The 24993-nt window shown below is 47.6% G+C and overlaps 1 protein-coding gene across 1 annotated transcript in view; it reads left to right on the forward strand.

Moving 5' to 3' along the window:
* Nucleotides 1-24993, forward strand: part of PLXNA2 (plexin A2) — a 221766-nt gene that overhangs the window by 166618 nt on the left and 30155 nt on the right. Inside the window, exons 13-14 of the mRNA XM_054449421.2 lie at nt 16442-16593; nt 22964-23081. Of these exons, the coding sequence (XP_054305396.1) occupies nt 16442-16593; nt 22964-23081 (270 nt within the window). The remainder of the gene's footprint in view (nt 1-16441; nt 16594-22963; nt 23082-24993) is intronic.

Consider the following 24993-nt stretch of genomic DNA (forward strand, 5'->3'; position numbering starts at 1 on the left):
TCTCCTGCTGGTACTTTTCAAGTCAAGGCTGTTGTGAAATGAAGGAGCATCTTTGGAGAGAGACAAATCCATGCTGTGTCCCAAGCCACTCGGGGGACATCACTCTGAACAGGACATGGGGGAGGGAGCATCCAGGCCTGGAATGTTGTGTTCATGATTATCTGGAATATTTTCTTTCATTTCATTATTTTCATTTCAATATTTTTTTCTTTTCATTTTCTCCCACCCCTACCCCATCCTCCTTTCCCTGTAAAAGTCATTGTCTCTTTCTTTAACTTTTCATTCTTGAAATAATTTTAGACTTATAAAAAAGGTACAAAAATAGTACAAAGAACTTTCATATACCCTTCACCCAGATTTCCAAAGTTAACATCTTACATAACCACAGTATAATTATCAAAATCAGGAAATTAGCATGGATACAATAATACCATCTAATATACATGCCTTATTAACATTCTGCCAATTGTCCCACCGATGTCCTTTTTCTGGTCTAGGATCCAATCCAGGATCCCATGTGGCATTCTATTGTCATGTCTCCTTACTCCTTTAATCCTCAGTCTTTTTTTGTCTTTTATGACTTTGGTACTGTTGAGAAGTACAGGCTAGTTATTTTGTAGAATGTCCCTCAATTTGGATTTGTCTAATGCTTCCTCATGATGAAATTCAGGTTATATATTTCTTTGGCAAAAGTACCAAAAATACCTGTATGGTACCTATCAAAAGGGCACCTGACACAACTTGAAGGGGATCTCAGAAGCCGAATCTGGGCCATTTGAGCAAGAACATAAAAAATGATAGCCGTGGATTGCACCAATAGAATAAGAATCCATGGTTCTTCCTGAAAAAAAGAAACAAGTAAATAAATAATGGGGGGACAGCTGCAGTGGCTCACGCCTGTAATCCCAGTTCTTTGGGAAGCAGAAGCTGAGAGGATTGCTTGAAGCCAGGAGTTCAAGAGCAGCCTGGGCAACATAGCAGAATCCTGATCTCTAAAAAATAATAATAATAATTCTAAATTTTGCTGGGTGTAGTGGTGCATGCCTGTAGTGCTAGCTACTCGGGAGACTGGGGTGGGAGGATCACTTGATTCCAGAAGTCCAAGGCTAGAGTGAACTATGATCATGGCATTGCACTCCAGCCTGGGCAACAGAGCGAAACCCTCTCTCTTTTTTAACTTATTTTTTTTTTTTTTTTTTTTTTTAGACAGGGTCTCACTCTGTCACCCAGGCTGGACTGCAGTAGCGCAATCTTGGCTCACTGCAACCTCCACCTCCCGGGTTCAAATAATTCTCGTTCCTCAGCCTCCTGAGTAGCTGGGACAACAGGCCTGCACCACCACGCCTGGCTTATTTTTGTATTTTTAGTAGAGGTGGAGTTTGCCATGTGGCCAGGCTGGTCTCAAACTCCTGACCTCAAGTGATCCGCCCACCTTGGCCTGCCAAAGTGCTGGGGTTACAGGCTTGAGTCACCACGCCTGGCCAAGACCCTGTCTCTAAATAAATAAATAGAGAGAAAAGCTGTTCTTTACACTAGAATTCCAACTAAAAAATGTAGAAGGAATTACGGAAATAGAAATCACCATTTGTCAAAGTACACAAGTAATAATTGTTTCAGGCAAAGAATGGTCAATGAACACTAAAATTAGTAGATGAAAGTATGATGAGAAATAGGATATTTACATAACCTTAAGCTACCTTCCCATAAGATACTTGTTAATTATGACAAGAACAATAGTAACTGGGCAGTGAAGAAACGTGGTAGACCTTACCTAAACCAGTTGACGAAAGTAAACAAAGCCAGTAATGGGAAAAATCAACCTCATGTACCTTTCAATAGAATGCTCTGAGAAAGACACAACCTCATTTCTGTGGTGTTTTTGGCAAGAATATGTAATTTGCTAAAAGCAACCTTTAAGGAGATTTTCTTTTCTTTTCTTTTCTTTTTTTTTTTTTTTTTTGAGACAGAGACTCACTCTATCGCCCAGGCTGGAGTGCAGTGGTGTGATCTTGGCTCACTACAACCTCTGCCTCCCGGGTTCAAGGGATTCTCCTGCCTCAGCCTCCCGAGTAGCTGGTACTACAGGCACGTGCCACCATGCCCAGCTAATTTTTGTATTTTTAGTAGAGACAGGGTTTCACTATGTTGGCCAGGCTTGTCTCAAACTCCTGACCTCAGGTGATCCGCCCGCCTCAACTTCCCAAAGTGCTGGATTTATAGGCATGAGCCACCGTGCCTGGCCAACTCATTTTCTTTACTTCAGCTTTCTTGGCTAATCCCTTTGCACTGGCATAGATGTTTTCCCCAAACCTCTGAATCATCGGACTTCCATGAGGCCCATACCCTTTTGATGCAGACCTCCTTGTCCCCAGCCTTCATCTTCAGAATGGGTGCCCTCCTTAGTGCAGCCACTCTGTGCAGTAAATAGAAGCCATTTACTACAAAGATCCTTCTTGAAGGATGAAAAGAGAAGGATTCTAAGATGGCCTGTGATGGCAGTTGGGGGTGGCAGAATCTCCAGTCCTGGAAATAAGTGGAAGCTGGAATGGATGCTGTCCTTCCTGGGACAGCAGAGAAATAAATGAGATGATCTCAAAGGAGTTCTACATTAGAAAAAGAAGTGGGCTCACGCTTAGTTAGATAAACAGCTGTGTTATTCCTTAACCCCTCCTTACCCCATCTTCTCCATGGCAACCAGGCCCACCCCGAGGGACCCATCTTTTATGGCAGCTTCATGTAGAACAAGTTGTACAGACTATTGAATTTCACAGTTTGCATAAACTTAAGGTTAGGACCCCCTCAGGACTCACCGTCTGCTCCTCAGCCAGCTCGTGGTGTGATAATGATGCTGTCCCCCATGGGAGGCCTCCTGAGCTGCTCCCATTTCCAGCTGTCATCGTGGGTGTCTGTGCACGTGTCACCTGTTCAACCCTATGAACAGGAGACATGCAGTGGATTGGAAAGCCCATGAGATGCCTGGCCCGCCACGTTTCCGTTCCCCCAGCCTGTGCTTCAGGACCTGCTGGGACCTCAGAGAGGAGGGTGTTAGGAGCCACAGACTGGGAAGGAAGGCCCAGAGAAAAACATTTCTTAAGGAGCCATGAGTAGGCAGGATCCAGCAGAAAAGGAAGAGACTAAATATTTTCTCAGGAAGATAAACTCAGGGAGGGTAAAGGGATTTTGGAGCTCACATAACAGAGGTCTTCTTCACTCCAAGCGAGTGTATCAGTTTCCTAGGGCTGCCCTAGCAAAGAACGACAAACAGGTGGCTTAAACAACCTGAATGTATTTGGAGGCCTGAACTTCAAGATCAAGTTGTCAGCAGCATGGGTTCCTTCTGAGCGCTGTGAGGGGTATCTGTTCCAGGTCTCTTTCCTGGCTTCTGGTGGTTGCTGGGAATCTTTGCCATTCCTTGGCTTGTAGAAGCATCAACCTGACCTCTGCCTTCATGTCCACATGGCATTCTATCTCTGTGTGTGTCTGTCTCCCTAGTTGTTTTTTTTGTTTTAAATAAAGACCCTGTCATATTGGATTAGTGCCCACTCTAATTATCTCATTTTAATACGATTACCTCTTTAAAGACCCTATATCCAAAGAAGGTGCCATTCTAAGGTACTGAATTAGGTCTTCACCATATGAATTTTGAGGAGACAAGTCAAACCATAAGAGTGAGCATTCTGATCAGAGGTGGGAGATGCCACCATTCCAAATACGTTAATTCACTCATTAAATGAATATTTAATTAATGACTGCTGTATGCCATGAACTACACTGGGCTTGGAAGTTGTCTGTCACATGTATACGTGACTCCTGGTTAAGGAGGCTAGGTTATGCAGCCTCTTCCAGTGTAGCCCCAGCCTATGCTTGAACATTGGCCACCTGGAAGAGGCTGGAAACTGACTGCCCTGCAGGCCATTGTGCTTCCTCCAAAAGGCCTAGGGCAGACTTGTAATCTCCACCCTCTGCAGTTGTGTCCTATATAGAAGGACTGAAGCAGGGATACAGGTCTTCTGTTAATGAGGACACTAACCTCAGGACCTCAGGCAAGGGACATGAGCAGACCAGCCAACATTCTAATTCTGGGAGTCTTCATGATAATTGCTTCTCTTAAACAAGACTCTCCCATCTGCCAGGCTCTGAGCCTACTCCTTCAAACAACCCTGCAAGATGGCTATTATTATCTTCACTTAAGAGTTGAGGAAACAGTTCTTAGAGAAGTAAAGAATTAGCCCAGTGTCACACACACATCTGGTTAGCAGCAGAGCAGAAGGCCAACTTCCTCCACCACACCATGGTGAGGGGGATGGAGGGCTATTCCTTGGCTATACATTTCCCCACCTCATCCCACCCCAAGAGTACCCAAAGTGTCTCTGCGTGCAGGATCAGAATCCTCTTGGAACTTACCAAGAGATGCCAGACAAATTGGGAACATTGGCTACCCTTTATACTGAGCCTTAAAGTAAACTTCACCTAACTGTCTTCCTAAACATAATGAGGTCCATACTTACTCCTATGAGTGGGAGGAAAAACAAGAAGGGGATATTGGGGTGCATGTGAGCTTGGGGCAGTCACTTCTTGCCTTTCGGGGGAAGTATTATTCTAACCTCTACCCCAGTTATTCCTTGAAGCTATCACATTCAGTTGGGTTGTTTTTTTGGCTATGCCCACCAATGAGATGGCCATTAAGCTAAAGTGCAAGCCGGATTCCCTGGCCTGGCGGCTGTGACCTCTCAAGCATCTCAGCCTAATGGGAGAGGCCAGACAATGGGGCCCAGGTAGTTCACACCTGCAGGCAAGAACAGAGCTCAGGGTGAAGCCAAGGCAATCAGGCTTAAGATGCAGGAAATGAACACCAGAGTTGGTGTGACCAGGAACCCATCACCCTTAAGATGTGAAAGAACATTCCTGTGTGTTCCTGAAGTCACCTGGCACATTGCACCATAAGGCCACATTGATGCCAGGCAGTGGGGGTGTTAGGTTTACAGCTGTTTCTCCATTGAGCACCATGTAGCTTTTACTTTATGAATTTTTCAGCCTCAGTAACTTCTCCAACACCTCCCTAGTCCATGCTGAGGGAATATAAATTCTCTTTAACATTATCTTACGTATCTTAGGTACATGTAACTGAGAAAGAAAATCAATTATAGAAAACCATGTACACTGGCCTCCAAAACCAAGCTCAAATAATTTTTGATACCTTAATAGTTTGAGATGATCCATCACTCCTGCTGGCTCCTGTTCTCCACTTGCACAAATAATTTAAAGTAGATTGGTTTTGCCTGGATTCTCTCAGATGCAAATGCATTTGTGAAACTGTTTGGGAAACTGTGGGACATTTACAAGTATTTATCTGCAAGGCTGCACCAAATCTCTGCAGGAAAGGCCAAAAGCCGCCTGCCCAGGACCAGAGTGGCTCACTGCAAAGTTCCCCACAAATAAATAAATAAGTCAGCCAGCTTTCCTGAGAAACAAGCCGGCACTCTGATCTTTCGTTCGTTTATTTGCAGGCCTCATTAATATAACATCACTGCAACAAACAGCTAACGGGGGATGGTGTCAGGATGAATAATGGAGTTACTCTGCTGAGATAACAATTAGGTTTTGAATGTACTATCAGCTAAGACAGAGCCAGCAAGGATTCACGCCGGGCAGGAGAGCTGGCACCGCCAATGCCATAGATTCCTGCAGAGCTCATCAGCTGGGCTCTAGCCTACTGTGAAGAGTGCAGACACAGGTGCACACACACAGCCACACACACATATACTCCAAGTGGAAAAGGATGCCACAATTTGCTTTCTCAGACCCAGCAATCCAGGTGTATTTACAAGCCAGGAGGGAATGAAAATGTGCAGCCACAATGTTGGCATCACTGCCCTGTAAAGTCAAAGGAGTGAGAGGATTAGGAAAGAGAGCAGAAGCTGTCAACACATCCTCGACTTGTCCTCACTGGTTGGTCCTGATTAGGGGGCTCCTCAGGGCAGAACCCTCCTGAAATCCCAATCTCAGACACAAAAGCTTTTAATACAGAGTATGAACATCCGCTGAGGATGCTGATGGGACTGAGACCATTCTGGAGTGGCTTCTTTGGCACCTCTTCTCCTTCTGGGAGGCTCTGACATTAGTTTCTCCTGTATCCTTTTACAAATCCAGTGTGGGGGACTGACCACCTGCTGGAAACCATGGTGAGAGCCGTGCAGGCCCATCAGAGGGGCAGCCAATGCCACGCTGGGCAATGTCCACAACAACCACCTCCCCTTCTCGAGTCAGCCTGTCTGGCCCTGCCCTGAGTCTCCACCAAGAACAGTACCCAGAGGCTCCACCTGCATAGGACACTCGTGAAAACAAAGCTACTTTTCCTTTGGACCTCAGCTAACCCAGCTTCCCCCTGGATTTCTTCATCATAAAACAGTCATGAGAAAAATCATAGCTAACTTTCACTGAATGCTTAGCTTGCAACTTAGCTCAGCACCTCCCATATGCCATCTCATTTCGACCTCAAAACAACTGTTTTGAAATAGAAGTTAGTATTGTCATTAGACCCATTTTACAGATGAGGACACTGAAGCACTATGAGGTTTGATAACTTTCTTGAAGTGACATTGAGAATAAGTTTTAGAACTGAAATTTGACCTGCAGCTAGCTACTTGACTCAAGAGCCCCTGTGTTTGAGCAGTGTCAAACCAGTCCTTCATCTCTTTCCTGAGCTCACTTGAACAAATAGAACTGTCGATCTGCAGAGCCAGAGGAGAGAAAGGAGCTGGCACCTAGCTCTTCCTCAAGCCTGCTGCAGAGATGGGAAGAAAGCCAGTAGTCCCCAATCCCAGCATTGTTTGGGGAGACTAGACATGCACAGGAAGAGACAAAGGGGCAAGGGCAAGAAGGGAGTGTGGATATGGCCTGGGTGAGGTCAGAGACGAGTGGGGATGGATGCTGAGAAGTTCAGGGAGCCAGAGAGAGCAGGAGTAAAGGCAGTGACCAGCAAGGCCAACTCCAGAGCTCCTTGGAAAGCAGCAAGGCATGGCCTTAGCCATGTCTTAAGTCCTGGCCATGCACTGCTTGATCTGTACATCTTAAGCCTGCTGCAGAGATGGGAAGAAAGGGAAAGGGGCTGGAGTGCCTAAGCAGACAGAAGTGAAGAGCAGGCCAGGGCATGCGTTCTCATGGTGGGTGACAAAGGATGGGGGTCTCCCCTGGGGCAGTGCTGTGTGAAGGCAAAAAGCAGCGTAGATAAACCTAGCTGGGCTCTGCCACTCACTGTGGAACCTTAAACAAGTTACTTAACCTCTCTGGGACACTATTTCTCATCTGAAAAATGGGAAAGATAATAACACCTCATAGCTTGTTTTGAGCGCTTAGTGGGATAAAATATGTAAAGCCCCTGGCACAATTCCTTACTCATTATAAGCACTTAACAAATGTGAAAGCAGCAGCCATCATTCTCAGAATCTTCAATACCTTGGAGCTGAAGCCCTGCTTCTGGCGTCTTTCCCGCTATCTCTATCAGCCCGGAGATACAACCAGAGGAAGATAGGGTCTCTAGAATGGGAACTGGGCTTTGTGAAGCTCCCACCAAGCTCCTCTGCCCCGCTAAGCCCCTACTCTGAAGTTGGCCCCAACCCTGCCATGACAAGGCTCTGCCTGAGGCTGAATCTAGGAACAGCCCACCTGAGCACTCACTCCCCAGGCTGCCAAGCCCCTGGGCCTTCCAGCACGCCTCCCCGGGGCAGCCCTTCGCATCTCCCCAGCTGTAATTAATCGGCTGCATCTGCTCTCGCCCTTGGGCTGCTTTGTGGCACAGTTCCCTCCAAACTGTTCAATTAGTGACTGCAAGAATGAGGTCGGGTGCAGCATCACAGCGACTGCTTTCCAGGTCATGGCACCCATGGAGGAAAACAAACATGACAGGGTCTGGCAGGAACACAGATTTAGCTGGGGTGCCCTGGCGCTCTCCTGGGTTCAGTTGGGCTGTGCAGCTGTCAAGATGGGGTCTGAGCAGGTGGAGAAGTGACTCCCTAAACCAGAGGTTCCTGGAAGCTTTGAGAGGGCCTCAGCAGAAGATAGGAGTCTGCTACTTAGTCCCCTGCCATCGTCATATGTGCTATGACCTAGGCATGCCTGCCTGATCCCACATCCTGCTGGCCTAGTCTTCCTGGCTTAAGATGTACAGATCAAGAAGTGCATGGCCAGGACTTAAACCAGCCACCTTTATACCTGGGCGTGGTCACTGACTGCTCCTGGGGCAGGGTTTAGGGCTGCTAGCCTGAGCTATCCACCCTAAAGTGTTTCCCTTATTTTCCTTCTGAATCCTGCAAACGATATACACACTTTTTATTCTACAACCAGTCAATAGATATCAGTGCTCTTAAGGCCAAGTAATAACACTTAAAAGTCCCATTAAGATGCAAATACAGCTTTCTGTACTTGCTGTATACAAATACAGAAAGGGAGGAGGGAACAGTTGAATGAAAGGTGCCTAAAATTGGGGAAAGAACCCCAGGGAGGAAAACACAAAAGAACATGGGAAAGATACCAAATGTTTATCCTCCACTGGGTTTTGCCCAGGGCCAGCCTGGTTAATGGCGTGTGTGACAAGCAAAGGAAGTCATCTTCGCAGGCCCTCCTTACTGCACATCAATCAATCAGGCCTTTGCTGAAGGCACGACCCAAGTGTGGGTCACTACACTCTCAAAAGATGCATAGAAATCCGAGAGTCCACAGAAAAGCATCCAAAATGATCAAAGGGTTTAGAAACCAAGATCTTCGGTGAAAAGGCTGGAAGAACTGCAGAAGCAAAGGCCAGGGGTGACTTAATTGCTGTCTTCAGTAGCTAAAAGATGTTTGATGAGGAAGCAGCTGTTCAGTCCTCCATTCGATGAAGAATCAAACCAGAAACTGGCTTAAATTAAAGCAAGGGAGATTGCAGGAAGAGCCGTTTAATGATCCCGATGTTAAAATACTACATCACTCTCAGGCAACAGTTAGGTACCTCCACTCCTCCAGTCATCATTAAAGAACACAGTCTGTTCTAGTGTCTGGTTGAGACTAGCATTTCCTTTTAACAGAGAATTGGGGATATTTATTGACAGTTACTCTGTTCCAGGCAGCGTGCTAAGGATTAGTTTGCTAAGAAAAGCTAGATAGTCCCTTGTCCCAAGATAGTTATTGTCTTATTGAGGGAATAAGCAGTTACAATGCAGTGTGGCAATTGTGGTCCTGGAGGTGTTCATAGAGGGAAGTGGGAGGGTAGGAGAAGGGGCTACTAAATCTACTAAGGGAGTCCAGGGAGGCCTCCCTGAGGAGGCATCTTTTGAGTAGAGACTTGAGGATGGGTAGGCATTTGTCAGTGGACATGCTTGACCAGCACAGGGAACAGCATGTCAAATGCATAGAGGCTTTATACCCTATAAAGCTATAGCTGCGGGGGCCTTTCAGCTCTCCCAGTGAGCACATGTACAGTCATGCATCGCTTAACCATGGGGATACATTCTGAGAAATGTGTCATTAGACAATTTCATCCTTGTGTGAACATCATGGCGTGTACTTACACAAACCTAGATGGTATACCCTACTACACACCTAGGCTGCAAACCTGTACTGCATGTGACTGGTCCTGAACACCATGGGTGATTGTAACACAATGGTAAGTACTTGTGTATCTAAACATAAAAATGGGATGGTAAAAATATGACATAAAAGATTCAAAATGGTACGCCACGTAGGGTATTTACCATGAATGGAGCTTGCAGGACTGGAAGTTGCTCTGGGTGAGTTCAGTGAGTGGTGAGTGAATGTGAAGGCCTAGGACATTACCATATACACTACCACAGACTATAAACACAGGATGCACTTAGGCTACACTAAATACATTAAAAAATTGTTTTTTTCTTTAATTATAAATTAAGCTTAGTTACTCTAACTTTTTTTTTTTGTTTGAGACGGAGTTCCACTCTCGTTGCCCAGGCTGGAGTGCAATGGTGCGATCTCGGCTTACTGCAATCTCTGTCTTCCAGGTTCAAGCGATTTCTCCTGCCTCAGCCTCCCGAGTAGCTGGGATTACAGGCATGCACCACCCAGCCTGGCTAATTTTGTATTTTTAGTAGAGACAGGGTTTCCCCATGTTGCTCAGGCTGGTCTCGAACTCCCGACCTCAGGTGATCCCCCTGTCTCAGCCTCCCAAAGTGCTGGGATTACAGGCGTGAGCCACCACGCCCATCCAGTTACTATAACTTTTTACTTTATAGACTTAATTTTTTAACCTTTTGACTCTTTTGTAATAACACCTTAAAACACACACATTGTACAGCTGTAGAAAAATATTTTCTTTCTTTATATCCTTATTCTATAAGATTTTTTCTATTTTTGAAATTCACTTTTTTACTTTTTAAACTCATTTTGTTAAAGACTAAGACACAAAGACACACATCAGCCTAGGCCTACCCAGGGCCAGGATCATCCATATCACTGTCTTCCACCTCCTTATCTTGTCCCACTGTGAGGTCTTCAGGGGCAATAGCACGCATAGAGCTGTCATCTCCTATGATGGCAACGCCTTCTTCTGGAATCCCTCCTGAAGGTCCTCCCTGAGGCTGTTTTACGGTTAGCTTTTTTTAAAAAATAGAAGGAGTACACTCTAAAATAACAATAAAAAATATAGTAAGTACATAAACCAATAACCTAGTCATTTAGCATCATTATCAAGTATTATGTACTGTACATACTCGTATATGCTAGGCTTTCCTATGACTTAGGACTGCCACAATGCCATAGGTGGTAGGAATTTTTCAGCTCCATTATAGTCTTAAAGGATCATTGTCGTATATATGGTCCTTCATTGACCAAAATTTCAATATGCAGCATGAGACTGTAGTCCATAAGAGGACAGGGCCAGGACTCTGGGGGTCCCAAGTGTGAGGGGCAGGCAGAGAAGGGGCACACAGGCAGTATCAGCACAGCACAGAGGGGAGAGCCTCAGTGACCCCTTTCGCCCCAACCCAACAGCAGCAGGCTGCTTCTAGGATATTCTTTCTCCAGTCCCCTCCTTCTAGCTCTCACTTCTGAGGTCCACATGGGGAGAATTCAGATAGACTTCTAGTCCACAGTATAATACGGGGTGAAAAGCTCGGGGCTGAAATGAGTCAGTATCCAAAGATCTTCCCTGCTGATCTGACAGGTTTCACTTCCCTTCCCTCTCTCTCCACATCCCCACCACACACACTCTCACTCACACACACACACACATACACCCCCCAAACTGTCAAATCATTTGTTTGTGTGGGTGTCTCATTCAGAAGTACTTCCCTGAAAGAATTAATTGAGTTCATTGTGGAATGCTGCACCTACCCCAGAATGGCTGATAGCCAGGGAAAGAAGAAATGGCCAGAAGGGAGGGAGGAAAGAATAAAGAACATCTTGTACAGGGCCAGTGTTCTTCCAAACTTATTTTGGGTGAAAGGATGATGTCTGGCTCTGAATCTGCTTCTGTGCAGGGCCCAGAACTCGCCAAAGCCAGGGCCCTGCTCTGGCGGCATCACTACTCCCTGCCTAAGCTCGGGCTTCGGGCATTCTCCAATCGGCCCATGAGCAGCTCTTTGTACCCCGGGTCACACCAGAGTCTGTGATGCGCTCCCTCATCCATGTGTTGCCCTTCCAGACGGCTAGGAAGACTTCCATCGTCTCTAACCCTGCCAATTCTAACATCCCATGTTTTAGTCATCTAGGAAGACAGAGGTGCAGGGAAACACAGGGAAGGAGATTATCAATTATCAAGACCTACTCTCTAAACCAGCATACTAAGAACTCTCCAGATGTTATCTCACTTAATCTTCACATCATCCCTGTGAGGCAAGCATTATTATCTGTTTTTGAATGAGGATATTGAGATTCAAGGTCACATAACTCGTAAGTGTCAGAGCTGGTATTTAAATTCAGGTCTGTCTGATTCCAGAGGTTACTCTCTTCCTTCTGCAGACACTGTCCCAGCATCAGATGGTCTTTCTTCCCTACCCGAGTGTAGCCAGCAGCATAGAGCTATGTGAAACTGACCAAGACATGGATCTGCCTAACATACTGGCCGTACTTTGGTTTCCCATCTGTCATTGGGGCACTCCATATGACTCCACCGCAGCCTCTCATCCTCACCTCTGTGGGAGAAAAGCTCTCCCCTCCCCTGCAGCCTCTCAGCTCCATCCAGGTCTGGAAGGACTTGCTTAAAGTCCTGCAAGCAGTAGCTGGGGATTCAGCCAAATTGCCCCTCTATAGATCCATATAGAAAGGCCAGACTTGGCTTCCAGGAGAGCCAACTTTGTGGAACAGAACCCTGGGTGCCCTGCAATCAAAAGCTGCTTTTAAGAGAGAGCCCTGGGGACACGGTTTCTGTGTGTGTTGGGCGGGGCAGGTGGGGGTCGGGGGATTGGGACCCTGTGGCTTCCTGGTCTAAAGTGGTGTCCTGCAAGATCCTGCTCACTCCCTCTCTGGAGAAGAAATTCTTTGTCACCAAGCCTCCCCTCCCTGGCCATCTTCGAATACTTGATCCTAAGAAGAAATACAGAAGGCAGGATGCAGGGTCCTTGCTTCCCGGGCCCAACACAGAGATGGCATGGCCCTTAGACTCATTCTCAGCTGCCTGGAAGGCTTACAGAAGCTGCCTTCTACAGAGTGCCTCTCTCTGTTCCTTTGCACCCTGCACACAGACCTCCACCTTGAGCCACTCTGATTTTTAAGCTGGAGGTGAATGGGTAGCATGTCCAAAGGCTCAGGGATTTTTAAAGAGCATGATGTAGAAAGGAACTACCGATTGGGCAGGGCATGAAGAATGTGCTATTGAATGGAAAGTGTGGCAGAAGGAGTAAAAGGGATCAGAACCAGAAAGACCACACCTGCCAGGCCAGCCTTAGGAATTAGGGACTTTGCCTTGGCAATGATCAGAGCCATGGAAGGTTTTTAGAGCAAGTGACTAGTAACCTGGTCAAGTATGTGTTCATGAAGGTCACCCTGGCAGCTACTGGAAAGTAGATTTACATGCAAACCATTGGGGTTAGTGTGGGTAGGAGATGATGGAGTCCTCCTGAACACCTACTCTGGAACACATGGACTCAAAAGACACCTGGGAGTGAGAACTGATAGGGCCTGGCGACTTTCTTTATTATTTGTGGTAGATGGGAGAAAGAAACAGTTGAAGGTGCTTACAGAATTCCTGGCTGGGTGCATGGTGAGTCCATTAACCTTGAAAGAGGATCTGGGAGGGTAATTGGCTTGGGGGTGGGAGGAGGAAAAATTAAGAGTTCATTTTTAGACATGGTGAAATTTGAGGCGCCTGAGGGAGATACATGGGGAAGTGGAGATGCCCAGTAGCAATTGGATATATGGCTATGGAGCTCAGGAGAGGGGCCTGCGCCAACCATATGGATTTGGAAGTTGTCAGTAATGGAGGCCTTGGGAATCCACTTGCAAATCAAATAATCACCACTTCATCTATGTTTTGGAAATTCAGGCTTTTACATGTCAGTTTTGCTTTAGGCAAGGAAGCTATAAGCTGCCTCTCCTGTAAACCCCAGAGCATGACAGTTGCTTAGTTGTCCCCTGAACTCCCTTGCCACCTACCCCGGGTGCTGGCAGCATGGTACACAGCGTAGAAAAAAGACTCCCATAAAGACCCTATACTCCCCAGGTACTTTCTAAGCCCTGTGGACCTGGTTTAATGACCCACAAGGACACTGATTCTCCCAGCTTGGATTCCCCCAGCTGCTAGCTGGAACTACCCATCTCATTTGTATCTTCATGCCAAGATTATAATGCTTGCCAATAATTTACCCAAAAAGAGTCTTCTTCTCTAAACAATATAAGCTGAATTATGCTTCTGAGCAGCTCTGTGCTAACAAATAGACCCTACAGCACCCCAGTGCCCACGACCATGTGTCTGCCACTGATCCTTGAATGTTGGAAGGGAAACACTACAATGATTTACCAGCAGGAGGAAGCTACCCCGTGGAACATGCCAGTGCCGCTGAGGATCCACAATGCAGTCCCCACATGCTACCTGCAAGACAGAAATATTTTTAGGCTTTCCAGAAAGATTTCATTTCACAGTTTTTCTGAAAGGTTGTAATTAACTGCAGCGAGCAAAAGAATGTTTTTTAAAAAATAAAAGTAGGGGAAGGAGAGGTTTTGTCAGTTCCTTTGGGTAGGTGGGTTCATGTCATCCGGGTGGCTAGGGGAGGGGACGGAGGGGCTGGTGAAGCTTATTCCAAGTGGATTAAAAGAGAACCAGGAACTAAAAGCAAATTGTCTCCTACTGATGCTCTCCTGCAGCAGGTAAGGAAGCAGCCCTTTCCATTTCTCATTAACAAGGGTTCTTTTCCCAGAGCCCAGGAGTCCCAGGTGCCTGAGGAAACTGTGCCAGGGGAGACTGGAACAGCCAGGATGGATTATTGTTGGATATTTTTAGAGTGCAGGGACAGATGAGCTATAGTGGCTGTCAGTTCCTCATGCCAGCTCCTTCCTCCAAGTTGTCCTCTCCAAGTTGTCCTTCCTTCTCCCACCCTCACCCCCAGCATACAGAGACACCTCTGAGCCCCCTTGACTATATCTCCCTTGATTCATTTCATGTGTGCTGTTTATTTTTATTCATAAGAGGGATATTTTATTTTCAGACAAGGGAGTCAGAGCCATAGACAAGGTGACTTGGGTAAAATGAGCCTCCAGAGAAGAGCATTCAGGGCCTGGATGGGACAGAGGGAAGGAGGCAGCACCATCTTTGGCCTACGGAGGAGGATAGACAGGCAGGAGGTCTGGGTTCAAGTCCTGGCTCTGCAGCCAGCTTACCGAGAGACCGGGAGTCTGAACAGCATATCAGCCAGACAGTGAGGGAAGGAGGCATCTTTTCTCTGCTCACTATCACTTGGTGGTTGGTGGCTGAATTGGCAGCACAATTCATGGTGCCCACATCACAGGAAGGGAGCAGTGCACCTGCCGAGAAGCCAGGAGATAAGAAGGGTCTCCAGATCTCTCTACAGCATGCTCACCTGTACTCATCCATCATCTCCACCCGAGGGTACGCTGACCCTGCCACCCCATCGGATGCTCCACCAGCACATACAGGGTCAAGAGGGAGACTGTCCAGAAGTGTCCAAAAACAGAGAGGCTGTGGCTCTGCCCAGGTATCCTCTTCTGGGAGATTCTAGAGGACCCTCGATCTTCATCAAGTCCCCTTTTTTTTTTTGCTCCTTCCTTCTTCCATCCTGCCCTCCCTATGGTGTAGTAAAAAGAACACTGGACCTTTTTACAACTGTGTATACAAGTTGTTCAAAGTTTTGGATATATCCCTGACTTCTCTGGGTCTCATTCATCTTGCTGTAAAAAGTAAGGATCTTAGAATAAGATACTCTCAAATCTCTTCCAGTTACAAAATTCTGTGTTCCTCTGCTACCTAGGATTGAGTTCACTTCGAATTATTTTTCCTACTTCAGATAACTATTGGCCACAAAGTGTGAACTTACTCACTGGGATCTGTTGGATCCCAAAGAGCTACATTTTTCCAAGAGCCTGGTCTGTTCCCAGATAGAACTTTATTACATCTTGAGAGACCCAGATCCTGCTATTCTGTTTCCAGTGTTTGGGGGCTGAATTAAGGAATGAATAAATAAGCAATCCTTGCCAACAGGAAGCCAGCAAAGATTTGGAAAATCCTAAAGTTATTTCTTCTTGGTCCTAGCATGTGTCACAGGATGTTTTTTGCAGAACAGTGTCAAATGCACTTTCCATCTTTGATCATCTCCCCTGCAGCCACACCTACTCTCTACTCCCCACACTCCCACTGCTTTCCCTCTGTATCTGTCTTATCTGTGTATACCCCAAATCAGTGGTATTCATGAACTGCATTTATCTCATCCTCCTTGACTCTAAGTTTCTTGAGGGCAAATTTCCTGTCATATTCATCATTGTACCCCCAACAGGCTGTAGCACACAGCAGGGGCAATAATAACACTGTCACAATTACAAAGCCCTCTGGTTTCCAAAGTGCTCTCAAGCACACCTTCTGTTTGGTGCTTCCAGACTCCCTTTGAGGTTGGCAAAAATGATTATACCCCCTTCACAACTAAGAAAACTGAAGTTCAAAGAGATTATGTGACTGATCGTAATCAGGCAACTAGTGAATTAGAGACATGTCTCCAACCATGGTTTTCTGCCTTGAGTCTAGTATTCTTTCTGATAATTTTTTAAATAAGTAGATGAATGAATGACTGACTTAAAGAACCGAGGAAGCAGTGTAAAACAGAACATGATGTCAAGATCCGAGATAAGCTAAAAAGTGGACAAAACACACTCACTCACCAGAATTCCTGGTGTCCATAGGTTCTTAAACCTCCCTGGGGGAGGGGGAAGGGTGCTGCTGTTTCTGTTCCTGTGACCAACCCAAATTGCTAATCCCATTTCCCTCCTGCAGATTTTGACGGTGTCTGGACCGCCGGAAGGAGGGACGCGAGTGACCATCCATGGTGTGAACCTGGGTCTGGACTTCTCTGAGATCGCCCACCATGTGCAGGTGGCTGGGGTGCCCTGCACGCCCCTCCCAGGGGAATACATCATCGCTGAGCAGTGAGTCCACCCTGGCTGGCCCTTTTCCCATGGGAGCTTCAGAGTGGAGACTGGAGACTCTCCCCTCTCCCTTCCCTGGGCCTTTTCCATGATTCAGCTCCCATTACATTCTCCTCCCATGGACCTGCCCCAGAAGCCTCCCCAGGGCCCCCTCCTCCCTCACCTCCATCCTCAGGGGGTCTCATCCTGTTTGATTCCCTGTTCCCTGACTCTTCTGGCATCAGGGCCCCGGCCCTGACCGTCCCTCATTCGGTCTTTGCCTGCCCGCCAGTGTGACTGAGCGTTTCCTCCTAGGTCTCCCCCAGCCCTTCCCCTGCCAGCCCCCATTGGAATGCATCCTGCACGGTGGGCTGCGGGCAACAGTTTGGTGCATGGGGCTCTGACAGCAGCTTAATCCAAGCAGGGCCTCTGCCAGAGCAAATTCATTTATTTCACTAAGGGAAATGTCAGCTGGAAATTAGAAAATAGGCATGTAGTGGCAGACAGGCAAACGGGGCTCCAGGAGTGACATATGTTCCAATTTGGGGTGTTCTTTTGGCAGTGGCGGCTGCTGTGGAGTTGGTGGGCAGGAGGTGGGCACGAAGCTGGGGGTGGGAGGATGGAAAAAGGGAGGCTACCCCTTCCAAGGAGAAAGCCAGGGAGCAGCCAAATCATTCTGCATGATTTATCAGGGAAGTTGGGTCAAGCCATTCTGATTCCACTGTGAACACAGCTCTGCAGGGGGTACTGGGAGCATGAGCAAGAGCATGACTTTGGGGCCGGGACTTCCTTTCCTTATCCTCAGCCCTCTGCCAGGTCAGGTTGTTTCCTCTGATCTCCCCACCAGAGCCAGCCTTTAGTGGCAACCATAAAAATGACATCGCTTTATCTTCCATCAGCACTTTGCAGTTAACAGAGCACTTTCTCATCCACTATCTCATTTTTAATTGGTAAGGACTCTGACAGGTAAATATTGTTATCATCATTCTGCAAAGCAGGAGAGAGCAAAGGACTCATGAGAAGTGAAATGACTTTCCCCAGTTCATTCAGGGCATAAGTGGCTGAGGCAGAATTAGACCTTGAGTCTCCTGACCCCTAATGCGGGGCTACTTCCCTTCCATAACAGTGATGGGGCACGGCTCCTGGACAGGAGCAGTCTGAAATTCCACGAATCGGTGTGTAGCTCTGAGGCTTAGAGGCCGTGATTCTCGCAAAGCCCAGAGAAGGGTCAGAGTCCAAAGGGGTGAATTCCCAGACTCTGAGGGCTGTGTGATGCCTGCCAGCCACAGCAGGGAGAAGAAAGAGCTGGCCTGATCTCTCAGATCCTTCAGGTCTGATCCTTCAATGACAGGCTTATTCCTGCAAGGAATGAGTCCTGCAGGAAAGGCTGGCTGGGCCTATAGGAAAGAGATGAGGAAGATGGAAAAAGGGAAAGGAAACAAATAGTGCTTCTGAGCCAAAAAAGAGGTGAAAGCTGTTGTGCCAGGAGAGGTCCTCCTGGCAGACCATCTTTACAGAGCCCCGCACCCTGCCAGACTGGATAAGGTGCTCAGTTACATGACCCCAAATCCACCTCAACCTCAAGGACCTCCCTTGGGCCCCTGGACACAGACCTGTATCCAACTTGGTGAGATGCCACAGGAATCCAAAGGAAAGGGCTAGGGGTGAGGGTGGGAGGTAAGGCTTTTAGCTGAGAAGTGCAAATTCATGGGCAACTGGCCCTCAGAATCACATGAGGTTTGGAATGAAACCGTGTTTTAGACCTGCCTCCTCTACTGACCAGCCCCAAGATCTTAGCAAGCTGTTCAGTCTCTGTGACCTTCATTAGCCTAATGTGCTGCCCAAATGTAAGAAATTTCAGTTCTATTTATGAAATGAAATGTACTGCACTCGCCCCGCACCCAGGTCCATGGGGAAGAAAGTGTCGAGAGAAGCTGTAAGTGAGGCTATGAAAGGAACCTGGGGAGGGGAACGATCCCCATGCATTCCTGCAGAGGCTGGTGGTCGCCCCAGAAATCCACCACCTCAGGTATGGGGTAGGCAGAAGACAGCACACCCCATGCCTCGCTGGATGCAGCCCTGGTTTCCAGCCGTGCCAGGCTCGTTACCACTCCCGAGGTTTCAGAGTTTGCTAACATCATTAAAGCCTCCATCCCGGGCAGTGAGCAGCAGGCACAATCGTTACAGATGTCTGTGAGAGATGAATTTGGCTAAAAGGGCCCGGTGCAGAGTCCCGGGCGCGGGCAGGATTTGCCGGCACAGTAATGATTCACCATATGCTTGTGCCGCGCCATCTATCACTCAGCAATTAGGTTAATGTTGGTTAAAGGGCCCCGCTTAGTCCTGCAATCAGCACCCCACAGATCTGTGGAGGGCTGGATGATTCAGTCACAGGAAGTTTCCTGGACCATGGGATACAGGTTGAGGCTGCAGCTCAGCCCCTCCTGGGACAGGGGCTCCACATGGAGCAGATTCCCCTTAGATCCTCAGGCTGCTTCCCTCTCATCTGCTGTACCTGTGAACTCAGTCACTGCGGGATGGATGTGAGATGTGTGTGTGCTGCCGCCCCAGGGAGCGAGGCACCATCTATGCAAGTCTATGGGTGATGGTGTAGTGTGGGGCAAGGATACTGGGCTGCGTTCCAGGAGACTGGTGCTCAAGCCTTAGCTCAGCTGTGGATGAACCAGGTGACTTCGAGCAAGTCACTTTGCTCCCTGCTTCTCAAACATCTCATCTGGAAAATAGGTATTTAGGAACAGATGATTTCTACATTTGCTTTGATGGTCCTTTAGATGTCCAAACCAGTAAATGGTATGCCCCATGGAATCTGCAGCTCCCATTGTAAAGATTATCTGTGGCACTAAGGTGCCTCCGGAAGCCCCCTGCCACCAGGAGGAGTCAGGTCTTCAGATGTCAAAGCTGGACAGCTGTTTGGTCCAACTTCCCATTTTATAAGGAGAGAATCTAGGCATCTCCAGCTATTGTCTCCTAACTACACAGGGACCCCAGAGCCACCAGGGAGGAGTCAGGTCTTCAGATGTCAAAGCTGGACAGCTGTTTGGCCCAACTTCCCATTTTATAAGGAGAGAATCTAGGCATCTCCAGCTATTGTCTCCTAACTACACAGGGACCCCAGAGCCACCAGGGAGGAGTCAGGTCTTCAGATGTCAAAGCTGGACAGCTGTTTGGCCCAACTTCCCATTTTATAAGGAGAGAATCTAGGCATCTCCAGCTATTGTCTCCTAACTACACAGGGACCCCAGAGCCACCAGGGACACAGGGAGGAGACAGGGAAGACAAGAGGCCTCAAGAAATCAAACCACAAGAATCAACCAACCTTGCTGACTTGCAAGGCTTGAAGGAGGTCGTGGTGTGCACACCACTGCCTATGGTTGTCTACAACCAAGAAGGTAGAGGGGACAAGTGGTTAGCTCTCAGAACCTGAGGAACCCAGCTCAGCCTTTCTCACCACCCCTGCCAACAACCTCACCTCTACCATTGCTGCCATATCCATACTGTCCCTTCCTTGAAAGACATACAGAGCATCCCACTAAATCTATTGGCAGTAGAGGGGAGTGGTCAGAAGCGTGAGCTCTGGAGTCGAGCTGACCTGGATTTGAATCAGGGCTCTGCCACTTACCAGAATTGTGGCCATAGATAAGTCACTTAGCATCCCTGAGCCTTAGTTTCATTGTCTGTACAATGGAGATAAGACCCGCTCTGTAGCAGAGCCTGAGGATGGCATGAGATCCTGTCTTGTAGAGTGCCTGGCAGAATCAGTAAACTGTAGTTCTTCTTATTATTAAGGTCTAGAATTTGCTTTGGCATAATACTCCTTCCTCAATATAACCCTTTCCACTCCCTGCAGCTGCCCTAGCTTCTTCCTTTAACTCCCTGTCTTCCTGAACTCAAAGAACAAGTGCCTGCAACAAATATTTTCAAGCCGTTTCCACCCTTGCCTGCAGGCACTGGGTCCCAGGAATGAAAGGGAAGAAGAGTTGAGGTGATTAGAGTTTGTCTGCAATGCTGCCTAATTTTCTTAGGACTCTCCAGTTCTTAGATCTTCCTGCCCAGACCCTTTTCTACAACCCACTGCTGACCACAGCCCTCTGCCCACTCATTCCACAGCTGAGAAGGGGGCTCAGCTGATGCCCGAGGAAAGGGACCTATGGCCAGCTCTGATTCCTCCACAGTGCAGCCCCTGGACCCCTGCATCCTGCCTTTCCAACTACAGGTGCCCTTCCTTGGACACTTGGGTGGCATCCATCTCTCAGTCATCACTCTTCTCCTAGGTGCTTGAATATACTGCTTTTCTTTTGAAACATAAGCCCCAAGCAGGAAAATGTCCTTGAAGAGACAGTGTGCCAAGAGGCCCTGGCCCATCATTAGCTCCACACGGGGGCAGGTGACCAGGGCTGTTCCAGGCCTTCTCCTTTCCTACACAGACCCAGGGCCCAGGGAAGAACATTTCCATGCTGCCCATGACCTTGACATGTTCTCTTATTTCTTTTTTCCTTAACTTCAAGCCTGTGATGATTTCTTCCTCCTTTTCTTCTCTAAGATCACTCCAGCAGAGTGTCCGAGGGTGATGACTCGGACAAGCAAACCCTCATTAGAAGAGAGGGAGAGAAACTTACCTACTCCCTCCTGTTCTCTTCCCTCCTCTTCCCCAACACTGCCTACAATAGCCAGTTGATTCTCCTCTGGAGCTCCTTGAGCATGGTGGGCATCATTTGCAGGATGTCAGGGACCTGAAACAGCAGCAGGTTGCCAGGGCCCAGGAAACAGGATGGGAGAGTCGTTAACCACACACAGGTAGCAGCATGAAGATAACCACACGGTACCTTAAATTGAGCTTCTCGAATGCTCCCCTAACGGGGTTTCAGGAGACAGTTACGTGTAAAATATTAATTGATCATCACTATCATGTTTACTCAGGTTCATAATTAATTGATTGATTCATAGAGAAAGGGAAGAGAGACTATTCTTCCATATGCATTCAGTACTTTCTTGTTGAATCGAATATGCTAAAACATAATAAGACAGTTATTGCATGTTAAGTAAATATTCGCCAGGAGTGAAAGTAGTTATTTGGGATTAACTGTTATGAAGGAGATGGAGATCAGTGGCGTGCCGTGTGTGTGAGCATGCAGCGTATTTGTTTAATGCAAGTTTTATTACATCGAAATGAAATCTCTGTTTAGTTACCTTCCTTCCTAGAGAAGCTGTTGAGATAAGCATCGCTCGGTTAAACACGGATCTTCCCCACCGTGCCAGGATAATGCTGGGGATTAGTGGAGATGGGGTCTGTTTTTCTGACTCCCCACTAAGCAAACCTACCAGGAGCACCAGACTGCTCTGAATCTCCGAAATGATATTGGGAGGAAAGGAAAAATCCTTCCCTCCATTCCCAAGCTCTTTTTTGCTGAGCTGTCAGGGCCCTCTCCCACCCAGCCCAGGCCCGACCATTCCAGGCAAGAATTTCCCCAAGCCCCTGATGCCTTCATCTCTCCCCATCCTCAGCTGCCTACCCTTTCTAGAAGGGTACCATGGCTAAGGCAACCAGTATCTAAATGTGCTTGTGTAACTGTTCTCAGGCGCCAGGGAAGTCATCACTAGGGGTATTGATCTGGGCTGCTTGAGAGAGAGCGCTGCACACTTCTTCCCTCCAGCTCTCCCATTAGTGTGAGACATGACTTTCGCTCAGGGCCATGTCACTGCCTCTCCCACTAGGTGTGCTCAACCCTTGATGAAGTGAGAGGCCAATGTCACCTGCTGGCCTAATGAACTCATCTAGCTCCCACCCCTTTGCCTACTGCCGCAGGACTCCACCCCTCCCGTTCTGCAGGGAGCTCCTTCTTTGAGCTCTCACTATCTCACCAGATTATCTCTCCCCTTTTTAAAACTCACTACAGGAAGCAAACCACAATTGAATCAGCCTGGCAAACACACCCTCACCCACTCCTTTAGGGAGTGTAGCAATGTCAGCTTGTTACATAGGAGAGAGTGTCAGCTAGATTGCTGCCCCTAGATCTCTCTGTTAGACATTCCCTTTATTCTACAAATTCTGGGTTCCTACCCAATGCTAGGCACTGCGCTAGGCATGGGGAACCACAGAATTGGCCACAGAATTAGGCAGCAGAGCATATCAGAGGCACACAGGGCTTTAGAGATGATCCGGTTCAACCTTCGCACTGTGCAGATGAGACCAAAGCCCAGAGAGGGAAAGCACTGTGCCCAAAGTCACACAGCAAGATGGATGACCAAGCTGAGTCTTGGTCTGGCATTACTGCAAGACTGTGATGAGTGATTTGCCGTGACTGGGAGAGCAAGTGGGCAGCAATGCCAGCCCTTGCCCTGTCCCTCACCAGAAGGTTTGCTTTCTCCCCAGGATTGTCTGTGAGATGGGCCATGCCCTCGTGGGAACCACCTCTGGGCCAGTACACCTGTGCATTGGCGAGTGTAAGCCAGAGTTCATGACCAAGTCCCATCAGCAGTACACCTTCGTGGTGAGTACTGGGTCCAGGGCCAGGTGCAGGTGCCCAGGGAGGGCACACACATGCTCCAGACTCCTCCCAGAAAGCCCCCACTCCCCTCCACCACCAGGCTTCTTGCAGACCGAGGAGGAGAAAAGGACCCCCCAGATAAGGCAACTTCTGGTCTTGCTGTTTTGAGAGCCTGTCTTTCCAGGATGAGATGGGCATGTGATAAACAAAGCTGTGGAGTCTTGGGAGTCCCAGAGGGCCACAGGTCAGAGTTCTAAATAAGGCAAAATCCAGCCTTTCTTAGAAAGTGGTTCCTAGACTGGGGGCAGGGAGGAACTGCCTCTTGTCCCACTAGTGAAATATCTTAGTCTAATTCCAGCCTAATGAAGACGCATAGCCTGAGGGACCTAATTAAATAAGTCTATATTTATCCACATACTTTGTTTTCTGCCAAGGATATTTTAAGTGGGAGTTTAGAAGAGTCACTGAAATCTGGCAGGGATGTGTATCTGTGCACAGGACCACCAGAGTCACTCTGTATGCTACTATAGTTACACACACACATTCACACAGTCACACCTGAAAACATCTCTTTATGCGCAGGCAACAGGTAGTCAAATTGCAAAGACTTTCTTTCTGTAATGGTGCTCTATTCCTACCGAATCAATAACTCTCTTCTGGGGCCCTGGAGCCACCCAGGGCTATATTCATACTGAATCAATAACTTGGCTTCTTCGGCCCCGAAGTCTCTTTTCTGACACCTACATTGCTACATCGAGTATTTCATTAAAAGGCATTAACAGTAGCAGATGGGGTCAAACCAGCCTTGCTGAGAGTTTTAAAAAATCTTCAGAGCACAAAATTCTATTCTCTGTAAAGCGTTTTACTGCTTATTTCAGGTTTTCTAGCCTCTTCCTTCTTATCTTGGCATCGCCACATTTTTCTTATACTCTCCTCTCTCAGATTGGAGAGTACCTTGCCCTATCTGCAGCCAACCTACTCCATCTCTTACCCAGGGCAGGAGCAGTGGGCATTTGTGTGAGAAGCAAACACAGGAGAACTAGCTGGGGAGAATGTCAGTACTCTGACAATCTGGAGCAAGTCAGAGCTGAGAGGGGCTTTAGAGATAAGCTAGCCCACCCTCCTCACTTGACAGAGGAGTAAAGAATGATCTCAAAACTTGCCTTAGGACGCACAGTGGATGAATGACTGATGCAAACTAGGATTCGTGCCTGTATAGTTGCTCAGTTAAATGCATTTTCCAATTCACTCCACTCCACTGCCCTCCAGACAGAAGCAATTCTTTTCTGATTTAGGTCAGCCGCCTGATGCTTTTTAAGCCAAGCATTTCTTTTAAGCTTCAGGCTGAATTTTACTACTTAGTGAGCTTAGTAGAAAGCCCCAGCCAGTGATGCACCATCCTCCTGATGAGGGTCTGAGAAGCCATCCTAACATTTACTGACAGCTCTCTGCACCAGGTGCCCTGCTGTGCCCTTCTTATGCTTAGGGAAGGACAGAAGGGCATGTGCATGGGCCATTAATGGAGGACTTTAGCCTCTTGGTGGCCCAGCCCAGGCAGGGATGCTTTATTCAGCCCTATCGATTTTGTGCCCAAAAAATCAGTACAGGCTCTAGATAGAGAAGCATTTTCAAATGGTTCTCAATTTGTAAACTAATTGATAGATTAGTCAGTGTCACGTCTACTTTCCCTTCATTGTTATGAGCATGAGACTCTGGGGAGTTAATTAATTTCTCCCCATGTGACTCTTCTGCCTTCCCGGCCATGCCCAGAGATGATTCTTAGAAAGGGTCTCACCTCTGGGGTATGCAGAGAGAGCATTTAGGATTGAAAAGGACGGGACAAGTATCACCACGCCCAGAATGAAAACAGTCTCTCCCATCCTTAGATCTAACCATGGTCCATCCTTTTGGACAA

The sequence above is a fragment of the Pongo pygmaeus genome, chromosome 1 (assembly GCF_028885625.2).
Source record: "Pongo pygmaeus isolate AG05252 chromosome 1, NHGRI_mPonPyg2-v2.0_pri, whole genome shotgun sequence".
Taxonomy (NCBI): domain Eukaryota; kingdom Metazoa; phylum Chordata; class Mammalia; order Primates; family Hominidae; genus Pongo; species Pongo pygmaeus.